The 25998-nt window shown below is 36.3% G+C and overlaps 1 protein-coding gene across 13 annotated transcripts in view; it reads left to right on the plus strand.

Annotated features, from left to right (window-relative positions):
• Positions 1-25998, plus strand: part of LOC105230845 (uncharacterized) — a 106400-nt gene that overhangs the window by 52570 nt on the left and 27832 nt on the right. For 7 of the 13 annotated variants that reach the window (XR_007421854.1, XR_007421855.1, XM_049449740.1 and 4 more), the window contains exons 8-15: positions 10916-11862; positions 15354-15576; positions 16874-17140; positions 17583-18115; positions 18262-18399; positions 18516-18650; positions 20520-20711; positions 24929-25051. Coding sequence is in view for 10 of the 13 variants with exons in the window: in XM_049449740.1 (XP_049305697.1) it covers positions 10916-11862; positions 15354-15576; positions 16874-17140; positions 17583-18115; positions 18262-18399; positions 18516-18650; positions 20520-20711; positions 24929-25051 (2558 nt within the window). In the remaining 3 variants the exon portion in view is untranslated. The remainder of the gene's footprint in view (positions 1-10915; positions 11863-15353; positions 15577-16873; positions 17141-17582; positions 18116-18261; positions 18400-18515; positions 18651-20519; positions 20712-24928; positions 25052-25998) is intronic. The other 6 variants (XR_007421856.1, XM_049449747.1, XM_049449748.1 and 3 more) reach the window with 4 other exon arrangements.

Consider the following 25998-nt stretch of genomic DNA (forward strand, 5'->3'; position numbering starts at 1 on the left):
ACGACTTGATAACAGATAACGCACTTTCTTGACAGTAAGAGTGATTCTTTAAATATATATACAAATTTGAATGTTAGAGGTAAATATTATTTCTTAAGAAATCCCCATAAGTCCAGTTTCATTCACATATACATGTGTATGTACGCAGCAAATCTAATTTCCACGTATTTAACTATTCTCGGAAAAAATTGATTTCCTACTAAATCTATTTTGAATTCCTTTATATGAAGAAGTCCATAACTCAACTCGACACACAACACGACCGAACGGCGAATCAACAGCCGGCCAGTAGAACTCACCCTTAACTTCAACAAAAATAGCAATTTATATTTTTCGTAGATTTGGCAGCCATAGGGCTAGCTTAGCTTGCGTGCGTGTAAGAGCATTAAATCGCCAATGCTGCCTTGCTTGCTTATGACTTCAATTGCGTCGTATATAAATTTGGCATCGCTCGAATACAAAGCTCGTTCGAACGTACGTAAGCAGGCGATAAAAATAGCACCAATATATATGTATATATTGGCGTGAAAATATATTTTAAAAAATATTTTAGGCCAACAATGGCATGCGTATGGCTGTGTAGATGTGCTTGTAACTAATACGATGTGTATGTGTGTCACATGCATATATATACATAATGCGGCAACGCATTGTTAGCTTAGCATGAAATCAGCGAAAGAAAGGTCAGGCCTTGATATACTTGGCCCTAAAAGCGAATACGTCTGCATATGTATGTACAAATATGTATTTAAACGTGTGCGTGTGTGTGTGTGTGTATGAATATGTGGCTAACTGTTAAAGCACTTTCATTGTGCGGTAAATCGCTTCAAAGGCAGCACAGCTCTAACGCGCCTGGCACTGCTGTTGTCGCACTACTTCCCTCAGATGTACACCCGTGCGTATGAGTAACATCAGTGTAGCACACATATGTATGTATACAGTTATGGACAATAAAATAGAATCATCCGTGGTACTAATTTTCCGTTCTCAAAAAAATTATGAATTTGATTTAAATTCAACTAAGTTATATTTTTATTATGTACTTCATATCAAGTGCTATTGGTAGCAGTAAAAATATTGGAACAAAAGAATTCATAAATATTACAAAAACAAAGGTAAACAATATATTTCAAAAATTCGATGGACAAAAAAATAGAATCAAAAACTTTTTCAATAAAAGAAAAATATTTTTTTAAGGGAACTAATAGAAAAATTGGTAGTACATTGTAGTGTATTCTTAATCGTGTAATCCCGATGCACATCTTCTAAGTATAGACCTAATTAAACTACCGAAAGTGTTCTGTGGAACAGAATACCAGACCTTTTTACCTTCTCTCAGAATTCTGCTTTATTTTTCGGTTTAAGGGGTGCAATATTTTCCTTAACAATTTTCCGTAAGTTTTTGATGAGATTCAGATCTGCTGATTACTCTGGCCAAGCCATCACGCTAGCACCATGATCTGAAAACCACTTTTTGGCAAGACCCGAAATATGTTTCGGGTCGCTCTCTTGTTGGAATTGCCAAAATGCAAAGCCAATTCCAGCCAGCATTTGAGAATATGAGATTATCTAAAACCTTAACGTATATATGGCGGTCTATGCTTTCTTGTATCCAAAATATAGGTCCCGGAACACAATATGAGAAACAATACTAAACCAATTTATTGCCCCCACAGCGTTTGAAAGACCTAGTCGTGTAGCGGACGCACATTTCTTTGTTTTTTGGACGTCGGACTCATGCATAACTATCATTTCCTATCATATTAATTTTGCATTGAGACTATAAAATGTCGAACCATTTTTTCTTAATTTTCAGCTCCGCCCTAATTAATGTGTCGTTTTGCAAACTGAGTACGATTGTATCTATGCCATTTTTTCAGCATTGGCACCTTTCGGGACCATGTGCCAAAGCAATTTTTCTCCACAAGTCGTCTTCTTACTGTTCTCGAAGAAATTTTTGCAAATAATTCTTATTGAATGGCTGCAGAGGCCTTTAACGGTACGCGCATCGGCAATCATGCAATATTTCGAACGACTTGCGCAGTCATTTTTTTTTAATCGGGCTATTTTTTCAGACATTTTAAGGCATCAAACACAAATATTTGAGACATATTTCATATATTTGCAATTTGCCGTTACGCATGACCCATCCCTTGCAAATTTTGGACGCACAATCTTTCCCCCTCTAAACAATGATTTGCTTGACCCATTTTTTTAAATAAATTCATAATTGATACAATTATTCATTCCACAGATCTAATTAAGTTAATATAACTTCTTTTTACGCTTTTTAAATTCAACATTTTTCATTTATGAAACTATTTCGCTATTGATTCTATTATTTTGTCACTAAGCACGAGGCACGCTATTTACACTTTTTAAATTACAGTTAACTGTAAAACTCGACAATGCTATCTTTTCCTCTTTTTTTAAAAGTACATATTATTGCCTTTGTTATTACTCCGAAAAGTTACTACATAGATGAAAAATTTCAAAAAAATTATGATATTGTTTCAAAGCAACACCTTTGATTCTATTTTATTGTCCATAACTGTATATATTGTATGTACTTTCATTTATTTTCACAAGGCACATTTTTATTTTCATCTTGACCCAAACTCGGTCCCTAGCTGTTACTTAAGTTGCATGCGTCAAATAAACAACAACAGCACCATAACGCGAGCCGCAGTCGCCGCATACATACGCACACAGTGTGGTGCCTGCTCACGCCGCTGCGTTTGCAACTGTGTCACAATTGCTCTCACCCGCTTGTTGTTGTTAGGCGCGTGAAGTGAAAACAAAAACAAATAAAAAAATTAAATTAAATCCCTACACTATGCGCCGTCCGATGCCTTGATGCAATTAAATTGCAGCACCGCCAACATTATTGGCGCGATGCATGGCCTCACATCCTGTCAGTAGGACAAGCACATCCATGTTGCCCCGCCATGCACTGGTCCACTTTACTGGAAGTGTAATTTTTGGTTGCACTCACTTAATTTTAAATCCACTGGATTGACGCGTGTTTGCGCCAATGCCACATACAAGGCAGTAAACAGCCTTTGTTGCGCGCATGTATGCCGGAGTGTGTGGGTATATGTGTGTGTGTGGGTGTTTATTTATGTGCCTCGGCCCACGGCGCATCATTTTCCGCTTTGTCCCCACAGACTGTGGGAAGGTTCGTGGTCGCTTCAATTTAATTTCACACCGTAAGTGACCACATCAAAGCAAAATGGATTAATGTGCAAACCCACACGGACCTCCCAGAGTAAACATGTACGTACACATGTACACATATTTTTGCACAAATATTTATTTTGTGGAGGTGTATGTTTTCAACAAGCATATAATTGAAATGACTTGTATGTAATCAATCTATTAACAAGCATGTGTAGATGCACCGCCCAATTTGAAATGAATGAATGTATAGAAGAATATTCTGTCACTTGTTGGTTTTAATGCTCAAAGCAGCGTCTGATACTGGGCCTGTTCACAGATTTCTGCAATGCAGAACATAAAACAATTTCGGTTGGTTAGTCGATTTCTAGATGGCTCCACCTCACATTCCTCATGGCAACCGAACTGCTTCTACCTTAGTCTGGCAAAAATTGGACAGTGGAGAAGAAAGTGTCTGGATGTTACCGCCTCATCTTCCTCATTGCAACTTTTCCAAGTAACAAGCAAAAAGTAACGCAAGCAGGGGAACCCCTGCTCGGTTCAACTCATCCGCTTTACAATTTCGACAATTCTTTGCAGATAATTCAGACGGATTTAAGAATTTAATATGAGATGACAATGCTGAGAAATTAATCGTTATTTTTCAAAGTTTTCATTCTGTTTTGCTTTTATAAATACATACTTATTCGAGAATTTTTTACTGAATACTATATTCTGACCAACAGACCTCTCAGGGTTTTTCAAATATAATGAAAGATCTCTTACTGGGTCTAACATCCTATTTCACGACAAACCTACAATGGGTTCCAGAACATAGTGATATCTCTGCTCAACTGTGACGCAGATGAACTAGTCAGAGATGAAATTTATTTGGTTCGGGCTACTTGTAGATATGCAATCAACAAAGATGTTATAATTATAGCTGAGTCTCAGTAGAGTCAATCTCTGACTTGCTCAACAGGCAGTCAAACGTGTTACAAGGTACGTTCCAAAGTAAACAAGACTTAAAAAACAGAAGGAATGATTTTTTTCGACAAAATCAATTTATTTTATTCAAAATAATCTCCTTCTGCTTCAATACAGCTTTATTCACGGTACAAAAGCATGTCGAGCGAGTGTTTTAGCTCGTTGGCCGACAGTATGCCGGTGCAAGCCCTTTGAATAGCCTCTACGTCTGCACAACGCCTTCCTTTCATGAGCAAATGCATTTTTTCGAAAAGGAAGAAGTCGCACGGTGCCATATCAGGTGAAAACGAAACGTGATTTTTGGTCAAATAATCGTCCTTCGAATGTTGGATTTTGGGCAATTTTTATTCGTCAGTCAATTTGTGCGGAATAAACCGTGCACACTCCTTTCGTAAGCACAAATGTTCGGTCAAAATGCGGTAAATTGATGTTTTGGAGATGTTCTATTTCCATGAATTTCAATGATGATTTCGGCTGATTTTTGATGCATTCACGCACAATTTCGATGGAATTTCCGGTGATCACCGATTTTGATTGGCCCACATGTTGATCGTCATCTATGTCCTAACGACCACTTTGAAAACGTTGAAACCATTCATGCACTCTGCTACGGGATAGGCAATCATCGCCATAAACTTGTTTCATCAATTGAAACGTTTTGGTAAAAGGTTTACCAATTTGAAAACAAAATTTAATGTTGGCTCTTTGTTCGAAGCTCATCGCACCGATAACACAAACACACTGACACTTAAAACGCAATAACTTCACTTCCAATAAGTGAAATGTCATGAAATTCTAACTGGACAATCGATAAAGATGGCAGATTCTAACGCACCAGTCGACATATAGATGTCGCCACCAAGGGATGCTAGTTTCAAAAAGTCCTTTTTCCTTTAGAACCCATCTTGTATGAATGAAATATGAGCCGCACATGCCGACTATTAAAATTTAAAACGAATGTTATACGTAAGTACTCTGTTAGGAGTCACACTGAAGTCACTATATAGATTTGAAGGACATGTCAGCAGCTTGGGAACACCACAAAACGACTGCTTTAGAACCCGTAAGGCGGTAGAAGAGAAGGAAACAAAAAAGCTTTGTATAGAAAAAGAATCGTAAATGTCGGTCGAGGGTTTCTTGAAGACGTTTCAGAGGCTGCACAGATAATACTTTTTGTACTGGTGAACTTATCATACTCGTAAGCATGGGATGGTTCCAAGAGGAGATAATAGAGTAGGGCGACATTATTCCGGTTGGGATCACAATTGGTTTTCTAAAAGCTTAGGTGTGTCATCAGACACGCACTCTTATTAGCTACCTACGTATTACAAGTATTATTGTTGCTATTAGTTTACATTTGAAGTAATGTGAGAGGTACATTTGATCTGACCTTTCAAGTTAGAAAATAAGATATTTTTCAAGTTTATCATCCAGACTACCTTGGAGGTTTTATACATATAATATATTTATTATTTTAGTGTATTTTTATATATAATATTTATATTAACTAAATCTCAGTATTTTCTATTTATATTTATATACTAGATTAAGTCAGGTATAAGCAAGCCCTTTGACATTTTATTGCGGAATATGTATGTAGTTTCCTTATAATTTAGTTAATTTACTTTGGTCAACGTGAAAGTGAAGATTTTCTAAACTAAACTTAAACGATCAGTGTGACAAGCTCACGCGATTTATCTAAGTCAATCTGTCTGTATATACGCGAACTAGTGTCTGAGTTTTTGAGATATCGGTCTAAAATTTTCCGCTCACATTTTTCTTCTCAAGAAGCTGTTCATTTGTCGGAACAATCGATATCGGAACACTATAGCATATAACCGTCACACAAACTGGACGATCAGGATGAAGTGCTTGTATGGAAAGCTTTTTTATTTGATGAGATATCTTCACGAAATTTTGCACGTGTAATTGTTTAAGGCATTGGTATATTCTCCGAAGGAATTGTTCAGATCGGACTGCTATAGCATATACTTAGCTGCCATAGAAACTAGCGAATGAAAATCAAGTTCTTGTATGGAAAACTTCTTCAGTGGGGAATATATCGTTACAAAATTTAACATTTATTATTGAAGGAAGGCAGTTCTATAATATCTGCGGAAATTGTTCAGTTCAAATCACTAAAGCTTATAGCTGTCATGCAAACTGAGCTAACAAAATTAAGTTCTTGTATGAAAGCCTTCATATTTAACAAGATATCTACACGAAATTTGGCATGGATTATTGCCTAAAGCAATTCTACAATCTACGAATAAATTGTTCAAATCGAAACACTATAGCATATAGCTGCCATACAAACTGACCCGTCAAAATCTTGTACTTTTAGGAAAACTTTTTCAGTTGAGCAGATATCTCCACAAAATTTAAGATATATTATTGGCCAAGGGAACTTTATAACCTCCGTAGATATTGTACATAATAGACCACTATAGTGTGTAGCTGCCATACAGACTGACTGATAAAAACAAATTTTTGTCTCGAATCTTTTGTATTTAAGAGTTTTTAAGTATTTTTCTTGTAATTTTATAACTAAAATGCGCAATAAATAGTGCAATATTATTACTTAAATTCATAGAAATATTTATACAATTACTTGGCATTTAATTTATACATACATACCTACATTTTCCACGTATAACATTTTCTATAGAATTTAGCGCTAAATTAATTGAAACCAACAAATTCTCCACAATTTCAAAATCAAAAATAAATTTTCATTATATTTAAATTTTACTTTAATTCTGGTAATATAGCCAAAAATAGAGCTTTGGCAGCAAAATAACCGTATAATTGCGATGAAACTGCAAGCATGAATAATAGCATACCCACATATGTACATATGTACGTACATAGAAGACGTACTGAAATGCAACCCACAAGAGCACGCCCACACATACACAAACACATGCACGCCAACACTTGGGCGTGCAACCAGAAAAGACAAGTTAACATGCAACAAACAAAGCCCTTTCGTACACAATATTTGTGGCAATGTAATTTTGCAACAGACACCACCACACAAAAGCAAACACATATATATTCACTCGTGTGTGTGTGTCCATGTACAAATTGCACACGCAACGGTAAACAAATACTTGCACGCTGTGTTTACCAACAAGGCAGAGGCACACACGCACACAAACATACAAATAGCTTGCCACCAACTTAATAACAGTGAAACTCCAATACAAAGTCCAGCAAATACACACACATATGTACATACATACATAGAAAGCTGTTTGCGTTGGTTGCCCTTTAATAAATTGTATTTAATTTGATTTCTTCCTCTCTCTTTTCTTTTCGCCCCCCCAACACCCAACTATAAATGTCTCTGTACTCGTATGTTCAACACAATTAAAACGCAAAAAAAAAAAACAAAACACGAACTTAATCGAATCGCAAACACATTGATCGGCCCACTCGTCAAATTGTGCTCGTGTGTGTGCTCGCCCCTAAACACCCATTCTACAAACTTCAGCATCTGGTATTATAATTGGTGGTGGTGTTGGTGTTGGCGTTGGCACCGGCAACGACGTTGGCGTCGGTGTCAATAATGCCGGCGTACATTTCGTACTATCGCCGAGTGAACTGCAAATCCATGGGAATGTAAGATAATAATTTAATCTACAAATAATGCTAAAGACCTCTCTATATCTCTCTCTATCTCTATTTCCCTATACAACTGTCACTCTCGCGTGACGCTAGCTCGCTCGCACGCTAGCCTGCACTCGTTAACAATTCGTTACCTTTTTTAGTGTGTTAAATGTTTTGTTGTGCCGAGTCCTACTCACTAATACTACAAAATTAATTACGCTTTTTTGATTGATTTATTGAATTATTGAATTATGTATGTCAGGCACCCTTTGGAATGCTGCAATTGTGTGTATTTTTACAAAAAGTATTTAATTTTCATAACAAACGCCAACCAAGTTTTTTAGTTTTAATTTTTTAAAAATTTAAATGTATCTAAAAATTTATTTTTATTCACTATTCACACTTAATATTTTTAATTTTTTGTAATTAAATAAATTAATCCTTTATCGATAATGTTGTTATATGCCAAATGTGTCATGTATTGTGTTTATGTGTATGTGTGTGTGATAAGTTTTTTAAATGCCTCACAGAAACTCCGTTAACCTGTGTTGTACAACAAAGAATAATCCAAAGTTTGACATTCTCTACACGTACTGCTATCTCTTTTTCTCTTATGACACCACGTTACACACCGCCTCTCACCTTAACACACGTTCCCACGTTATTTGTACGTATTTATACCACTCGTTTACAATTCAATTAAACTCTTAAAAGACTTTAAAATAAAAAAACATTTAGTTTTCTCTCAACTCAATCTCAACTTGTTCAGTGTTTTTTTTTTAATTTCTTAAAAAATATTGTAATATATTGATATGGAAATGTGGAAAATTTGCATGGCAACGCAACTCAATTACTTTTTACTTATACATAAGTAACGCTTATGACAACAAATTATACATATATAAATTTATTACTAAATATGCAATTACCACCACCATTAAGTCACAGTAACAAAACTTATTTTATTTTTAGGAGAAGTAATTTTTATTAAATATTCTAACTACCAAAAATTGTAATCGTTTATGAAAATAGTTTTGACCATATTGCTTTCTAACAACACTTTTAACAAACTTGCGTTCCAGTTTATATTTTCTTTAATATTTAATTAAAATTTTGAAATATTTTCAAACAGTCTGGTAACTCTGCTAATATCGAAATTAACTTGCATGAAGCACAAAGTTTGAAAATGTTTATAGGAATTGAAGGCTTGATAAGAAAGAAATTGTTATGCTCTATTTGGCCACAAATTTTCGTATTCGAGCGTTTTTAAAGCTTTTTGAAGGCGATTTCACATAAAATTTAAACACACGCAACCAAATGTGTTTGAGCTACATTCCAGAAAATCAGCAACTGCATTTTTGGTGTTTAACAAATTTTGACGAACCCAACCGAATTTCCTACTTGCTTCCAAAAAAAACTCCTCAAATGTAAGTCAGCTTTAACTGGAGTACTAGCGCTATGGTCGTAATCATTGGCCGCCTAGTATTCGCAAACAATTGAAACCTTGAAACCCATCTTTTTCGTATCTACAATTATAAAGCTAGGAGTAGCTTTTACTTCTGATTACAATACTCACTCCAAATGTCGAATTTGGTACCAGAAATTTGCTTTTCTTTTACTCTTTCCATATTCTCGCGACTAATAAATGGAGTTAATTGCTTAGGTTTATTAGGTGCGCAATTACGTTCTCGCTGTTTTTTAACGAAAGTTTTACATATGTTCTCATGTTCATCTCGTATTGCTATACAAGAATGTAGACATTTTTCGTTGTCGTCTTGTAGGTGGAAATGCTAATGAGCCAGACCATTTGCCATCGAACGGAAGAAATAATAATCGGACGGTGCAATATCTGAGGAATATAGCGGGTGGGGTAAGACTTTCTATTTAAGCGTGTCCAAGTAGATTTTACACAGTTTGGTATCGTAAGGCTGAATATTGCCATGGAGCTGAATAACTTTTTTCGTGCTTCTACTGATATTAAGTCATAAGAAGCACAAGTTCTTTGATTCCATTATTCCCAATACATATTATAGCTTTGAAATGGCTTGACGGGTAACTCTCAATTTTAAAGCAGTCTCTTCTTGAATTGAGACAGATCCTCATTGAGCAACGCCTACAATGCACCGTCTTCGAAGGCTTTTGGCAGTCCTTCACGCGGTTAATAGCGAAATTGCAGTCATTGAAGCAACGAAACCAATCATGGCATGTTGTTTCACTTGGAGCAGCCCTTCCTTTAAATTTTTTAAGTTCCTGATGTGCTTCAGTCGACGATTTCTTTGATATTTCCTTTTTCTCTTGTTCACTACCAGCCCCATTTGTTTTGCTTCTTTGTCCAACCTGGAGAACAATGCAGTTGTACACTTTTGTGGAAGATTGTACCTTCTCTATTCAGCTCTGCAGCTCGAATTATTTTTTCAAATGTCCAGGTTAAGTTAATCACGTTTGGAATGTATCAGAATCGATCGCTACTAACTGCTCGAACAAACAGCGGGAACTTATTTGCGCACATAAAATGAAGTATCTTAAGTTCCATAATAAAATCTACAGTTTACATATATGAAAACACTAACAGTCCACAAATTAAAAGGAAATTGTCTCTTGGTACCAAACTATAATAGATATTAATTTTCTAAGCCAGTCCTATCTCATTTCGAATAGCTTATAGAAATAAAAATATTGATGAAAGCTAACTTCAACAAACGATGTTAACTCACTAATCCTAAATGATTACCTCTCTCTCTCACTGAGCCGACAAACTAATGCATTGCTCATATAACAGCCGCGCGTTCGTTCGGACACTCGCTAAGTGTTTAAATGACAGTTTTGACTTCTTGCGGCAAATAGTGATTTTTCCACCTCTTTTAATTACATATATGTACATACATCTAATGAGATTATGTTTGGTTTTTGCTATAAAGCAAATATACTTTAACAAATTCAGGCAAACAATTTTGATTTTGTGTTCTTGCTTATTCATAGTACTATGAAAATAACATCAATATTTGACCAATCAATCGGGCGAAGGTGATAACAAACTGATGAGAATTCTATTTGAAACTACAGTTTCAACTCTGCCATTTAACACTTCTACCCCGGCTATTTACTTTATAACAGCAAGAACAACCATTTAGCATAAACCACTTAAAATTTCACTCTACAGGCAATTTACGCGAACCTTGGAGGCAACAGCGCAGTCTCAATGAACGCGATCTCTTGAGTGTGACGAACTCTTATGGCGCTAACGACTATCGTTTGACCACCACAAATCGTCTGTACTCTTCAGCCGATCGCGATCGCTACGATTTGCATCGCGAACGACTCGAACGGTATCCACTAACACGCACCGCACGACTGGATGTGCAGCAGCAGAACATCTACAATCGCACGAATCACGATCGACAGCCGGTGAACGCCAACAGTGGAGCATACACGGCGCGTCGTGCGCCAACTTTAGCCACGGCTACGGCAACTACAGGTGGCGGTGGTAGCAGTAGCAGCAGCAGTGCCGGTAGCTACCACCACCAGAAACAGTCTCAGCAACATCACCATTCCAATCCACAAATTGTAATCGATGATAAGCCACTACCTACAAGCGCTTATGAACGCTACGGCATCACAGTTGGCGGTGGTTCGCGCGGCGAAGAGGGTAGTGCGCGTCGCATCGGCGCAGCGGCAACACGTAGCCTCGGGCGCGATCGTTCACTAATGGCAGACCCCTATTGGGATGAGACAGTTATGTCGACAAATGCGGCACAGGACTCGCGACGTTATACGGAGCGTAGAATAAAGAAAACGGTACGATTTGATGGGCATGATGAGCCGCTGTTAAGCACCGCTACAACAAAATCCGGTTCATTGCCGCCAGTAACGCAAATCTTACCATCAACGGCTGTGGACGTAGGCGCCGCCACTATACTGACCAGCGCTAAATTGGGCGCAAACGCAAACACTGCCAATACGATTAGCATTTCGGATGCGGCTGCCGATTGGGCACGCTGGGACGCTGAACGGCAGGGTAGTCAGGATTCGGCAACTAAGGATTCTGGCATCGATACGTGCAGTACATTCACGAGTAGCGAAGACTCAAATCGTGGCGATGGGCCAAAGGTAGAATCACTGCTCTGTGTATAAATTATTGTCGCCTAACTTGCCAAAGGACTCATGAAAGTACCTCTCTGTCTGCTCAAAACTCCTACCAACACCCAAAATACTTAAACTGTTATTTGAAACGTTATCTCTTCATTGTGTTTGTCCTTAATGAGTCGCTATAAGCAACGGCGCATTTATATTATTTTCAACTTTTTGGTTCTGAAGACCTTCCCATTATCCAGAACTAGCGCGAACTGTAAACCTGGTATTCCTCTCCATTGAAAAGTCCCTTTAACATGTTCTTATTTCACAACTTCTTGTTTTGTTTCTATAAGAAATGAAAGCAATACAATTTTGAGTTATTATGTGCTTATATAAATACAATAACACATATATATTTTACACAACTGCATGTTAATTTGCATTGCTTCTAGTCGAAATCTGTGTTTGTGCTCAATCTATTTGCTTCTTCCACCATGCTGGTATATGATAGGCGTTGATTTCATGCCTGCTTCTTCTTGTTCTTTCTTTATTAATCCGCACATTTGCTTAAAATATTTTACTAAAAGATACCACTATATACTAGGTATATGTACATATATACAAACTGTGGATGTATATATGCGATATGTATATAATTTAATATATTTATGTTTTCTTACGAAGACTTCAAACAGTCTCCAAAAATAAGGTATGCATATCAAAAGCCATTGTAATTTAATTTAGTCAATTTGCTAATTTTTTCAAACAGTATGTGGGTGAATAATTGGCTTATTAACTAAACTAAAGGCCTCTCTTAGGCATTTTCAGTATGATGTATATAAAACAAAGACGGATGGAATTGCATACAAACGAGATGCTTTTTTATCTCAAGTTCAAAGTTAATTGAGTGTTTAATTAACAACGACATTCACTAATTGCATACTAATTACAGTTAAAAAGGGGCCGTGTTCTGAAATCACATCTTTCAGCTAATAAGTTATCAGTATATATTGTTAATTAGCCGTTTTCTTGCGAGATCACCAATCACCGATATGAATAAAAATAAAGCGATAATTATTATTTGTGATCTGAGAAATCTTTGTTAAGGATCAAGTTCTTGAACTCCTAAATGGCACACAACATAATTAGAGGTTTAATAGTCTTCCTTACAGACTAGTAGAAATCAGAAAAGAATTTACTTTCATCAAATCAAAGTATAGTCAGAGTATTTTTATAATATGTATGCCTGTAAATCATATTGAGAGTATGGAGCTCGAAGATCGTTAGCATGATCCAATCACTTATTTTATCCATTAGCAATACTAAACCGATTATTTCCATTCATAATTTCTAAACGGTAGAGTAAATACCACCAGATTATGTCAACTGTTAAAAATATGTCACACGTTTAGTTCTATAAAACATTTTCAGTGATCTCGCTTTTTTTATATTCCAACTGGATATATGAAGTTTATAACACCCAAAGACCCTTTAAAACTTATGTGAATAAATGCTCAGCATGATGAGCCAAGTCGTTTTTACTATGCCCATTCTCCTCTCAGTTTTTGAGATATCGAAAATGAAATTTCTCAACCATCCTTTTCTCACCAAGAAGCTACTCAATTTTCGGAAGGGCCGTACTCGGACCTCTAAAGCATATAGCTGTCATACAAATGAACGATCGGAATAAAGTTCTTGTATGGGAAGCTCTTTCATTTGCCGAGATATCTTCACAAAATTTTGCAGTAGTTATTGTTTAAAGCATTCATGTAATCTCCGAAGAAAATGTTCAGATCGGATTGTTCTAGCTTATAGCTGCCATACAAACTCAATAGGAATCAAGTGCAGCGGCGCAATCTAGGAATTTTTTTTCGGAAAGTTCATGCAAGGTATCTGTTATTATCTATGAAGGTAGGGAAGGAAGGTATGATTTCCTCAAAAAGAGTGATTAGGCACAGAACAGATATTTTTATTGTCATAAAAAGCAAATTTATTTGCCTCACATTGCAGAATTATAATTTTATGTATTTACATTATATCCATTTGTTTTTTGTTAGCCGCTTTATGATAATCTCACTCTCTCTCGCTTAATCGACAAAACGTTATAGAAGTAATAATCATTTTTACTACATATAATGTCTTAAGGTAGCATTAACAACTGCTCAATTAGCTAATTGCATACAATTATGATAAGGCAAAGTTAGTCAATTAGCCAATTATATGCGATTAAGCAAGGCTTAAATTATCTTATAGACTATACTTTTGTGCTGGCTGGAAGGCTTTTCAGGCAATTTAGAAAATTGTGTTATAGTTAGACAGCAATAATTGAATAAATTAACATATTGTCATTTACATGCCAACAAGCACATTATGAAACCCGCATTACACTGTAAAAAAATACAACGCAAAAGTAGTATATATCAATTTCACAATTTCTGTTACTTCTGCACACACATATTAATTTTAAAATATACAAAAATCTATAGTCTATATATACATATGTATATACATATATATAAATATTTTTAACGGTACAAATAACACAAGTTGCTATATATTTTTCTATCTATGTGTATACACCTACTGCATAATTGTTATACGAGTATATGTATGTTCTGTATCTTGCATTTTTTCACAAATATCGCATGCTATAAAAATATGTCATGCAATATGCGCACCACACACCTTTGCATACTTTTTAGCTATGTACATTTAAGGTGAATTTTGAAGCCTGATTTCATTAAATGTGTATGTGTTCTCATAAATTAAAAAAGCAGCAAACTGAAATGAGTTTATATTTTTAGGCAAATATTTACTGTATTGAGGAAATGTAAAGACAAATTCCTTTCTATATATTGTAGTGAAAACTCTATGCTTACCACTAATTGTACTAATACATTCATGAAATTGTATGTATCTATGTAAAAAAAAAGCATTTATACCAAGAATGTATTGCATATGCATTGAGTGAAGTAAATTTTATTGTTTCTTAACTCTATTTGTAAAATAATTTAGCAAAATCGTGCGTATGTGTATATAAAAACAACAACAAATTGAGTGTAGCTAGCGCAAAGCTACCGAACACCCAACTACTACTAGTGTAGTACTAACTTTAAGCATAATGTAAGAGTCAGCATTATTGTTTGACGCCGAAAACTTAAATTCCTTTATATACTAACAATTTATAGTAACGAATATTTACAACAGTTATTGATGAAATCCAATGCAACAATATTCATAAAATTTTTATTTACCCTGTTTTATGCAACTTCCATCTCCGCCACCTACTCCTACCCACAAAAAAAAAAAATCAAAAACAAATAAAAATTGTAACTAAACGTAAATGATTGGTCACACCCGTACCATTCCATCAACGCACTCCACCAACACAATCATCATAATCAAATATATATATATATATCACCTGTGCAAACGTCCGTCCAATCAACCAACCGTATATCTACGAACACCGTTAACGCTTTTAAAACAAAAAAACACGAATTTTCTGAAAATTACAAAACTACTAGCAACCGGTGAATTGGCAAATATCCACGGATAATACACGCCTAATTGGTCGTATGATATTGCGAAAGTACTATGATGGTGAGGATATTCTCGGCTTGAAAGTTGTGGGCGGTCAACGGCCAACAGCAGCAGCGGACGCGCACAATAAGTCAGCCGATTGCGGTGCGTTCGTTGAAAAGGTGAAGCGCGGTTCGGTAGCCGATGTTGAAGGACATATACGACCAGGTAAACAATGTAACATACATAGCAGACAAGCACTCATGAGCATGCATGGCCTTTTCACAGTACATTTTGAAAGCACATACTCGGGAAAACCCGGATTTACGTTGCTTGAAAAGTAATTATTCTATTAAGCAGTCAACATTTCAGTTAGTGAGGGCGATTATCTTAGAAAAATGTGATATAAAGTCTGGGGTTCTAAATATGTATACAACAGATATGTTAAACGAACTTCAAGGAGTTCAGTCGTGAGAGAAATTGTAATCTCAATATTCACCCTATTAACACGAAAACTCGAGCCTTCTTCAGAAGGAACACTTCACGTTCTTGGTTCAAGTGATAACTCGGCGGTCGCCAATCCGCTCTAAACTAAATGAAGTTAACAAATCCACATATGTATATCACAGAGATTATGACATTCTTAACATAAGCCACTTTTCTTCAATCCACGGTGCAAGGTTATAAGCACCTATGTGGTCGTAAACGCCTTTGTAACAAAATATTAGAATATATGACCGGGTTTTAGAGAGTTCAAAGAAACGAGCAACTTCAAAACTGTTTAAAAAAGAGAGTATTTCAAAATAGTTCTCCATAGAAATAAAAACTTTTGAGCTAGAGTCGAAGATTTTAACTCGTGAAAATATTCTTTGAGATGCCTGTTTCTACATTTCGATAATTGATTGAAAAAACAACCACTTGAAAAGTTCCTAAAGACCACTTCAAAATACCCACTACATAATATATTGACTATAAAAATTTTGTTCTATCTAAAGCTGCCAGAAGGTTATCTTCTATCGACAAAATATATTATACTCTAAAATTTCCGTCCAAAACGAGATTACTTAAACAATGATTGTGTTAAAAGCACCCACTAGCAGCATCACTTCCTGAAGACAATAGCTGTTGTCTTCGCTGCGCCAAGTCTTGGAGAGTAGTGAATCGAACTAGCTTAACCATTTTTCTACCAGAAGTTGCAAACTAGTGATAATATTTTGCGATTGCGATGAGCATCTGTCTTTCTTGGCATTTTCCTTTTTAAACGTATTTTATCATTTGAGCTATTGACAAAACTTCGAGCCCTCGACTCGACGCTATCCAGTGTCGAATTCAACTTGTTAACTTTGTAGTTTCATTCACATGTAAGATTTTTGAAAACTGAGGCGCGTTCGAAGACAGTCCATATGTCATTCATTCACACTTGCACGCATTTATATTTTACAACGTCATCTTTCTATCTCACTTTCTCTCTCTCTCTCTCTCTGTCTCTATCTCTATCATTACATTTATATATCATTTGTATCAGGCGACGAAATCATCGAATGGAACGGTCGAGTGCTGCGTAATAAGTGTGCGGACGAGGTTTATCAGATAATTGACGAAAGTCGCTTAGACGCGCAGGTCGAATTGGTCGTTTCGCGAACTCTACCCGCCAACGCCGGCGAAAACAATGCCAAACGTAAAGTAGGCGGCCAGCAGCAACAAGGTGTGACGGTGCAAAATCAATGTCTCGCGAACACCATTGCCAGTAGTGCTGTGGTCAGCAGTGGCGGACGCTATTACACACGAAAAGGTACACAGCACCAACTAAATATAATCAAAAAAATAATAATCTTAGAGTTATATAGATAATTTATAAGTAACAAGGTTCTATTACTGAAAGTTTTGGTTTACTTAGTTGCAATAATATTGCACTCAGTAGCATTATAGTCATAAATAGACACATAAACCAATCATAAGATTTGCCAACTCAGTCATCCGTCATCTGAGAATAAAGCACACATCTCACTTTCACTTAACACTAAACACCCTGAAGAAATCTGGTATTTGAGCGTGTTTGCAGCTTAAGCAGTTAGATATGCATATGAGGTGCAAGCCTTTGCAGCAACAATAAACTATCAATACCTAATTCCACGCTACCACAAACAATTGCTTTGCACTAGACTATATCACTTACAAATATATATCTTGAATTCTAATTATATCATTTACATTTCAATACTCTCCCCGAACAGCGCCCGCTGCGGCAATCGAACATCATCGCGACAAGCCGAGCGTACTAATCACATCGCCCGGTTCGCCCGATTTACACGCCACTAGCGGCGGTGCGCACACATTGCGGCAGACGAATGTGCAACAACGTGGCTACAGCGGCGACGCCGGTACGTATCAGCAACACCCAACGCATCCACAACCGAAGCAGCAATCGCAAAATCCGCAACAACAACCACCAGCACAACAACGGCACGGAGCGAACGTCGCGAACACAGCCAGTGCAACAGCAGTCGGTACTACAGCTACAACGACGACGGCGGGCCACCATCATCACTACCACCAGCCACCACCGCCATCGCATACGCATCCGCATGTCGCCGCCCACCACTTGCCCACAGTGGGTGTGGCGCATGTGCTGTCCATGGCCGTCGAAGGCCGCCTGCAGATGAAACTCGGCTACGATCAGAATACCCTGCAGCTGATAGTTACTATCGTCTGTGCGACGGGCCTAACGCTGCGTCAGAGCGGCGCCGCTCGCAATCCTTATGCAAAAGTGAGTGTAGAAATGCTGCCCATGCCAGGACAAAGAACGAATATCAAACGCAACCAAATATCTTTACACAATATACCTATAATCCACGTTATACCTATAAACGCAAGCGCTTAATCGTATGTACATTTTCCCTATCGCACTACTAGGTGTTCCTTCTACCCGATCGGGGTACAAAATCGAAAAGACGCACCAAAACTGTAGCGACCACATGCGAACCGCGCTGGGGCCAAACGTTCGTTTACACAGGCTTAAGGCGTTCCGATCTCACCGGTCGTTTACTCGAAGTAATTAAACGCTGTTGCAATTCGAATTTCATTTTATTTATGGAAATTGTTATTATTATTTTTTTTGTGAATTTCGTTTTAATTCAACGTGTGCTTTTGATGGCCACTTCTATTAGGTGACGCTGTGGGATTATGTGCGCTATGGAGCCAATGACTTTATCGGCGAAGTGGTCATTGATTTGGCGCATCACGTGCTCGACGACGAAGCGGAATGGTATCAGCTGCAGCCCCACCAGGACACTTCGTATCTCGTATGTGTGAATTTATACCGTTTCTTTTTATTGCAGTTACTTTATACATACTCGTTTAAACTAGTGACGGATGTTAGCATTGCCGAGTGTCAATGTTGACAGCTCTGTACGCCAAAACTTATTTAAATAGTAACACAATACTGAACACATTATACACCACAGGAAAATGCTTAAGTGTTTTAGAATCTAGACATTTATGTTACATACATACTTTTAATTAGTTATATACTTTAATTCAGTTTAACACACAGGTTTTTTTTGACAACTGTGCTTGCCTCGTTGATCAGGTAGCGCTCTCTTTTATGTATAAACAATCCAATTACAATAAGCTCATCGAGGACAGTGCTAAAGCACTTTTTTCTAAAGCATCAGTAATCCGAACGGTGACAGGAAGCCATGGAATATATATAAAGCACATTTCGCTAAATCCTTTATTGCACTTACTAAAGTTCCGTATCCGAGTAACATTAAAATTGGCTGCTTAAACCCAATACTAAAAAAATTTCGATTTCTTCGTGCTCAAAAGTTATTTCTCAATCCTACAGTGGGCAAAAAGATATTGTTCACACTTAGCTCTCATATGCAGAATAAGCTTGTCGCCAGCAAGTTTCCACAAGACAGCAAGTTTTACGTACTCTCTTTCAAGAAACTCAAACTCGTTTGATTCTAACAAAGACCCGAACATTTACATATTTCTAATTGAACGGTGAAACTTACCACATTCCCAAAAATAATAAAACCTGAAACTTCACAAACATGTATTTAAGTTTCGAGGCCCCTCTCTTTCTACACTACATATATTCTGAATCCAAGTAGATACATATATACATATTTTTGTTAAGAAGCTTCCTCTCTATCAACGTCTGTCGTGGCACTGCTTTAACTTCCGCACTATAAAGAAAGTGCACAATACATAGATTCATTTAAAAATGCCTCCAAAGGTCCAATGTTTAGATTCTTTCGTTGCTAATAAGTTGAAAAGAGTTTAAAATAAGAGAGAGGGACACAACAAGAGAAACAAAGAGAACTGACTCATACCAGATTTTGTTTTTTCAGCACTGTTTTGCGCTATCACTTTTTCTGGTTGAACAACCGTTGAAAATTTGGAGGACTATGATAAGCCGAGTCGATTTGATTGTGTTTTCGGCAGTAGTGACCGATCTAACTTAATCATACTCGTTGCATCTCTCTGAGTCAGATATAGAGTTGTACTTTTCAAGCTAATAAAGCTATTAACCCTGGACGGTAGTCGATTCGACTAACAATCATCGTGTTTTGCAAACAGCAGCAAAATAACGATGCCGGTCCAGAGTTAAGATAAAAGTAATATACAAATTCATTTCCTCCGCATTTACTGTAATCGAATTTGTGTGTGTGTGTGTGTATAAAAACGCCTTCACTTTCGGCCCAACAAACGAAATTGTGTTAATAAAATAATAAGGGCATTAAAGTAGCCGCTGTTTGCTTAGCTGGTTTTGTTGGAGAAAATTTCATAAACGAAAAATTAAATTTTTTAAACAAATATTAAAAAAAATTAAAAAAAAAAATATTATTAGAAAAGTAATAGAGTGACACCTAAGCCACTGCTATAAATGATTGATAATCTCGCACGAAAATGTCCCACATACTTCAGCATTTCATACCACATTGAGCACAATAAAGTTAAGACACACGCACCAAAAATTTTATTGACGCCTGCCATCCTCCTTTATTGGTATGTAAGCGTGTATATGCAAATACAAATGATACAAGCAAACGCACGTATTCGCATATACTTTCAAAAACATATATGTGATATGTGAAGCACCTTCCATTTTATGTATGTATGTCGACTAAACACCGCCCTCTCCCTTTCCTATCCCATCATAGTTGCATCACGACGACCAAAGTGAAGCGGACATTATGATTTTGACACCGACAGATCATTTATCACCACCCAGCACAATGTCACGTCTTAGCGACTCCGATGCGACGTCTGAATGTGACATCGATGGACTGACGCCGGGGCGTGATGGGGCAAGCATATCCTCACTGGGCAGCTCATCAAGTCCACCACCAGAGGTAACACACACACAATAAAATCCATCAGACAGCGCATTTTTAAGAACTACATAAGTCGAATTGTGAAAAATACTTTATGTGTTTCTGTTGATGATAATAAAGTAATGTAACATACATTCACATCACATAAGAATACAACAAAAAGCTTTAATAAAAGCTCACAAATGAAATTACACATTTCCTCCATATACTTATATCATATAACAATCTTATGATTACTCTTTGCTTTCAAAAAACGACTTCAAATTGTAAGCATATGCCCATACAATAATACAATCATACAATCATTTACATTTCGATCCATAACTGCGCATCATCCACAACTTTTCATACGAAATCGCATGTATACTTCCACAAATACATACATACATTGTTAAACAGTGAAAGCTTTTAAGTAAGAAGCGGAGAAAGCTGCTTACCAAACTCTTAAAGCTTAGCTTTTAGAAGGATTTTTCTACAATAATAGGTGAAAGCTACGCAAAAGCTTTGTGAAGACATTTCGTGTTTTTACCAATATTTCAGAAAAAAAGCTCTTAACTTAATCGGTTATACGTAGTGAACAACAAGCTCAGATGGCTTAAGTTCAGGCAACTGGTAATCGTTCCCGTAGCTCGCAATGAAAATTTGAAATTAATATTAAAATATTGCGAACTGTTTATTCTATTTTAAGAGTTTTGTCTGTTCCCTACTTATTTTTTTGTGCTTTTAAAAATAGAATACATAACAGGTAAGAAAGAACTAAGTTTGGATGTAACAGCACATTTTATATTCTTGCAACTGGCAAGAATCAAAAACTGACAAATTCCTTTAGAAAAATATGGGAGTGGGGGGTATTATTGACCCGATTTTATCTATTTTTGCAAATACCACATACTATTACTATGCCACATACTAAAACAATGTTTCCTGGGTTTATATAGTCATCATATGGATTAAAGTTAGCCGTTTGTTCAATAATCCTGATATTGGTTATACGGTCAAGTTTTCCCCTAATTCCTATCTTGGGCATTGTTATGAGTAAAGCACGCTCTCTCATTTTCATTGAGATAACTCAAATATTGGCCGATATTTGTGGTATAAAGTCCGGCGCAAGTTTTAAAATATTTATATTATGTATATATGGAGGCTCAGGGATGTATTGACCCGATTTAACCTATTTTTAATACACATATACAATTTTCAGGAGAGGCCTTTTTTTATTTTTATTTTACTATATATTCCATACAATGAGCGATATTTTTGATTAAAATTTAACTATAGATACAGGAGTCTACAAATCCGGAATTTGGGGGCTTGAACAGTTTTAGATGGATTTGAACAATTTTTGGTCATAAGATGGCATACTTTAATAAAATTATTAGTGCATTGTTTTATGCCGTTATATCAATTGATTCTGGAGTTTAAAATTGTACAATTCGGAAAGTAGGCGTGGTTTTAGTCCGATTTCGCTAATTTTCGCACTATGAGATAAAGTCAGAAGAATGTCATGTACCAAATGTAGTCGAAATCGGCCAGTCAGGTCCCGAGATATGCAATTTTACCTAAAAAAATGGGCGTAGTTTAGAAGTTTTTAACAATACCGTTATATGGGGCGTGGACGGAGTTGTCCTCCGATTTCAACCACTTTTGCAGTGTCAATATAGATGCTGAAGAGAGTTATCCTTAGTGACTTTGGCTATTGCAGCTTTAATGGTCTAGAAGATATCTGTCGTACATTAATTCTATTAGATTGTGGGGCTACGCCCACTTTTTCCAAAGTTTTAACTCAGAGATGCACCTAGCCGCTGCGAATCCCAGTGCTAATATATAGTTCCAAATCCCAAAAGTGTGCATGGGAGACCCAATAATGTATAAATAAGTGTGACCATATCCACATGTCTGTAAATACGAACCTAATGCCTTCGTTTTTGGTATAACGAACTGAAATTTCCTTCACAAGAAGAACCGGAACTGGTGGAACCGCCTATATTGGATCACTACAACATACATAGCTGCTACAAACTGAACGATTAGAATCAAATTCGTGTAAGGAAGCTTTTATATAAGTGAAGGTTATTATAGCTTCGATGCCACCGAAGTTAACATTTTTTCTTCCATTTTGTAAAAAATCTGCCACGTCAGATTGAGATTTACGAAAATATTTTATTTATTAGTTTTTCGCTTTTAAACTTCACTCTTTAGCTGAATTTTGAGTTTTGATTAAAATAATCGTATCTTAACTTCTGTTTAACAGTGTATGTATATCACATTATAGCATGCGGCCTTGGAGTCTACGATAATGCAACAAATGTGCCGCAGATATAGATTTCATTCTGAGCGTAATGTAAGTTGAAGTTTTTCGAAATTCACCACCTTCTAGAAACTTCAACTGCACATTAAAAGTCGAACTTATCGTCGATTCTCTAAGTGCTCTAAGTTTAAAAATACAATTCTCTGTCATCGCTCTCGCAATGCATAATATATTTACATACATTTATATGCATTATATATATGAATTATAAGTGTAAATAATATACATTTTCTTATTAGTAAATTTTTTTCTGATTGGTGTTGTATAAAAGATTTTCTCTCAAAGCCAGGCTTTCTACAAATGTTTGCATTAGCTTTTAAACTTATGCTCGTCTACAGACATACGAACGCACGAACTCTCTATTCCTTACTGGCTGCCGATGTTTTTACATAAATATACACACACACACGTACACACCGAAATACATGCGCGCTTGTAAATGCAACTCTGTAGCTCTTTCGCTAGCTCTCTCTCTCTCTCTCTCTCTTAACTGTGCGCTTGTATTTTAAAGGAAAGTGTGCTCCTTTTGAACAAGACTTTGCAGATTTAAACTTTTGCGTGTACTTTTGTGGATTTCTTTTGGTATTTTTGATTGTTTGACAACTACAACAGCAACAACTTAAAGCGTAATTCATGTGTGGTTTTATGAAAAGTGGTGTTATAAGCGATACTTCTATACACATATAACTATTAATGTAAAACTGCGTATTTTATTATTTGTGTTGAAAGAACTGATTTATGTAAATTTATAATAAATATTTAAGAATGCGAATTGTAATTAACTAGTAAAGTAAGCAATTAATTTAATTTAAGCAAGCAATTTAATTAAGAAATGTCAAACACATTACGGGAGTAATGAGAACACATGCATAAGAATGTTAAGCAGCAAGCATTGAAACAAATGCTTTTGTTAGCTCAAATAAGTTTAAGAAATATCTATCAGGCAAAAATGATTAAGACCGCACTTGTGTCTGTGTTTGAAGTAATTTTTGTTACACGTATTTAGTTCATTGTTGCATGCGTAAATGTATGTTATGTAATCATAATCATATTCAGTTTGCATTACTATTTTCAGTGTGCTAGTTAGCATAGACGATGTGTGTTTTAGCTTTACGCCTAAATGTATGCTTTAAAAATATTAAAACTGCTCCAATAATAGATTTCCGACACAGTTTTTTGTTTACCTTATAAGCAAACCGTTAATATGCCAAAACCCGTTATCAACATCCATTGCCATGATCACCCGCATCCACCAGAATTCACCATTACACCTGCCAAATACAAATAATAATACACCTACTTGTTAATGTGTTCCAACACAAGCCTGTTTAACACATAATAAGTGTTCCACTAAAACTAATCACCTAACCCCACTTAATCACCCAACACCCATACATACGTACACAACTATCTAACTATAGTCTACCACAACAGCTCCGTGTGTACACCTCTTCAATTTCATAACATACTGTGAAGTAAAAAAAATGGAAAAAACTTAACCTCACCCCTTGCAATCCTGTGTGCATTAAAATTTGAAAATTGTACCCTCATTTGTAAATAATTCCCGAAAATAGTTTTCTCCAGTAGCTTAATTGTTGTATATGACTTTATTGTTATTAATGAAATTCTCTCATTCACTTATATTATTTATATTTTTTTTTCTCTTCTCTCTTTCATACTCTTTTAATGACATTCAAAATAATCACGCTCACCTATAACCTAAAAATTTGACAAATCAAACAATTATCCAATTCTGCAACGTTTTAACCTCCCCAACCTACGCTGCACCAAAATTCATACGCCTTCATTTCAAAACCATTTTTGTATATATAAATATATATATATATATACGGTTTCGCCAACTTAAATTTAATCGCAAACTTGGGCTGCAAACAACAAAAACTTTCGTAATTCACCACTACATCAGATCGATTTGAATGAGCGTCGCTCAAGACGCGATATGTCGCCGCAAGGTCGCAAGCGTGTAGCTGGTATGGTATCGCGTGATTATCGTACGGTATCTGGCATTGGACAAAGTTACCACAATCAGGTTTGAAAGCAATTACAAATACATACATATGTAGGTCTTTACATATATACGCGTATGTAATTGGTGTGTTACTTGTGCCAGGCAACAAAGCCCTAACTAAAGTCCTTTAAGACAGCTGCATATAAATATTGGGAATCTCGTCGCAATTTAAAAAAGAAATTTGAATAAAAATATAATGCAAATACATTTCAAGTATTACATACTAGGCCGATACAAATATTAGGAAAGTTAAAATAAAGTCATTATAAATAACACGACACGTTGATCTAGAAATATTTCGCGGAAACTGACCGGCCAACAATTATTATCAAATTCCAAAGTGGGTTAGGTTAGGCAAATAGACAAGACAGAAGAAACTTGCAAACAGTTGGTAACAAGTCCTTTAAGGTGGACCGGTTTAAAGAGATGTCAATGGAATATTTACATAAATAAATTGAAGACATCTAAGTCAGAATCTTTGGAAACAGTAAATCCGATGAACGCGCACCAAAATCCCTTTTAGATGGGAACAAGCAGGTGCACCCCTGTTTTCGGGCACTCGGGCGCTTCATCCACCTGACGCGAGTCTCAACAAACGCTTTCGGGTTTCCGCAAGCCTTCTGACCTACACTGCAACTGAAAACATTTATAGAACTACCAACTCTTATCCAATGTCTGGTCATATGAGAGCAATTTCAACTGTTAAACAAGATAATTTTATGTCTCAACTTTTGATTGTCTATAGTCATGTCAAAAATGCAGTTTATAAGAGCTTGAGAACTAGTGTATATCCCTGGGCACAGTAAAACGTTCTCACGGGTTAAAACTAATATTTCTACAGGGTTTGTGCGGAAGGTAATAGGGCTTAGTCGATTTAAAAAAAAAATTATTTAACCAATCGTTACAATCATTTAAAAACTTTCTAAATAGGCTCCTTTTGCGTCGATGCAGCGCTGCCACCGCGATTT

The sequence above is a fragment of the Bactrocera dorsalis genome, chromosome 2 (genome assembly GCF_023373825.1).
Source record: "Bactrocera dorsalis isolate Fly_Bdor chromosome 2, ASM2337382v1, whole genome shotgun sequence".
NCBI classification, from domain to species: Eukaryota; Metazoa; Arthropoda; class Insecta; order Diptera; family Tephritidae; genus Bactrocera; species Bactrocera dorsalis.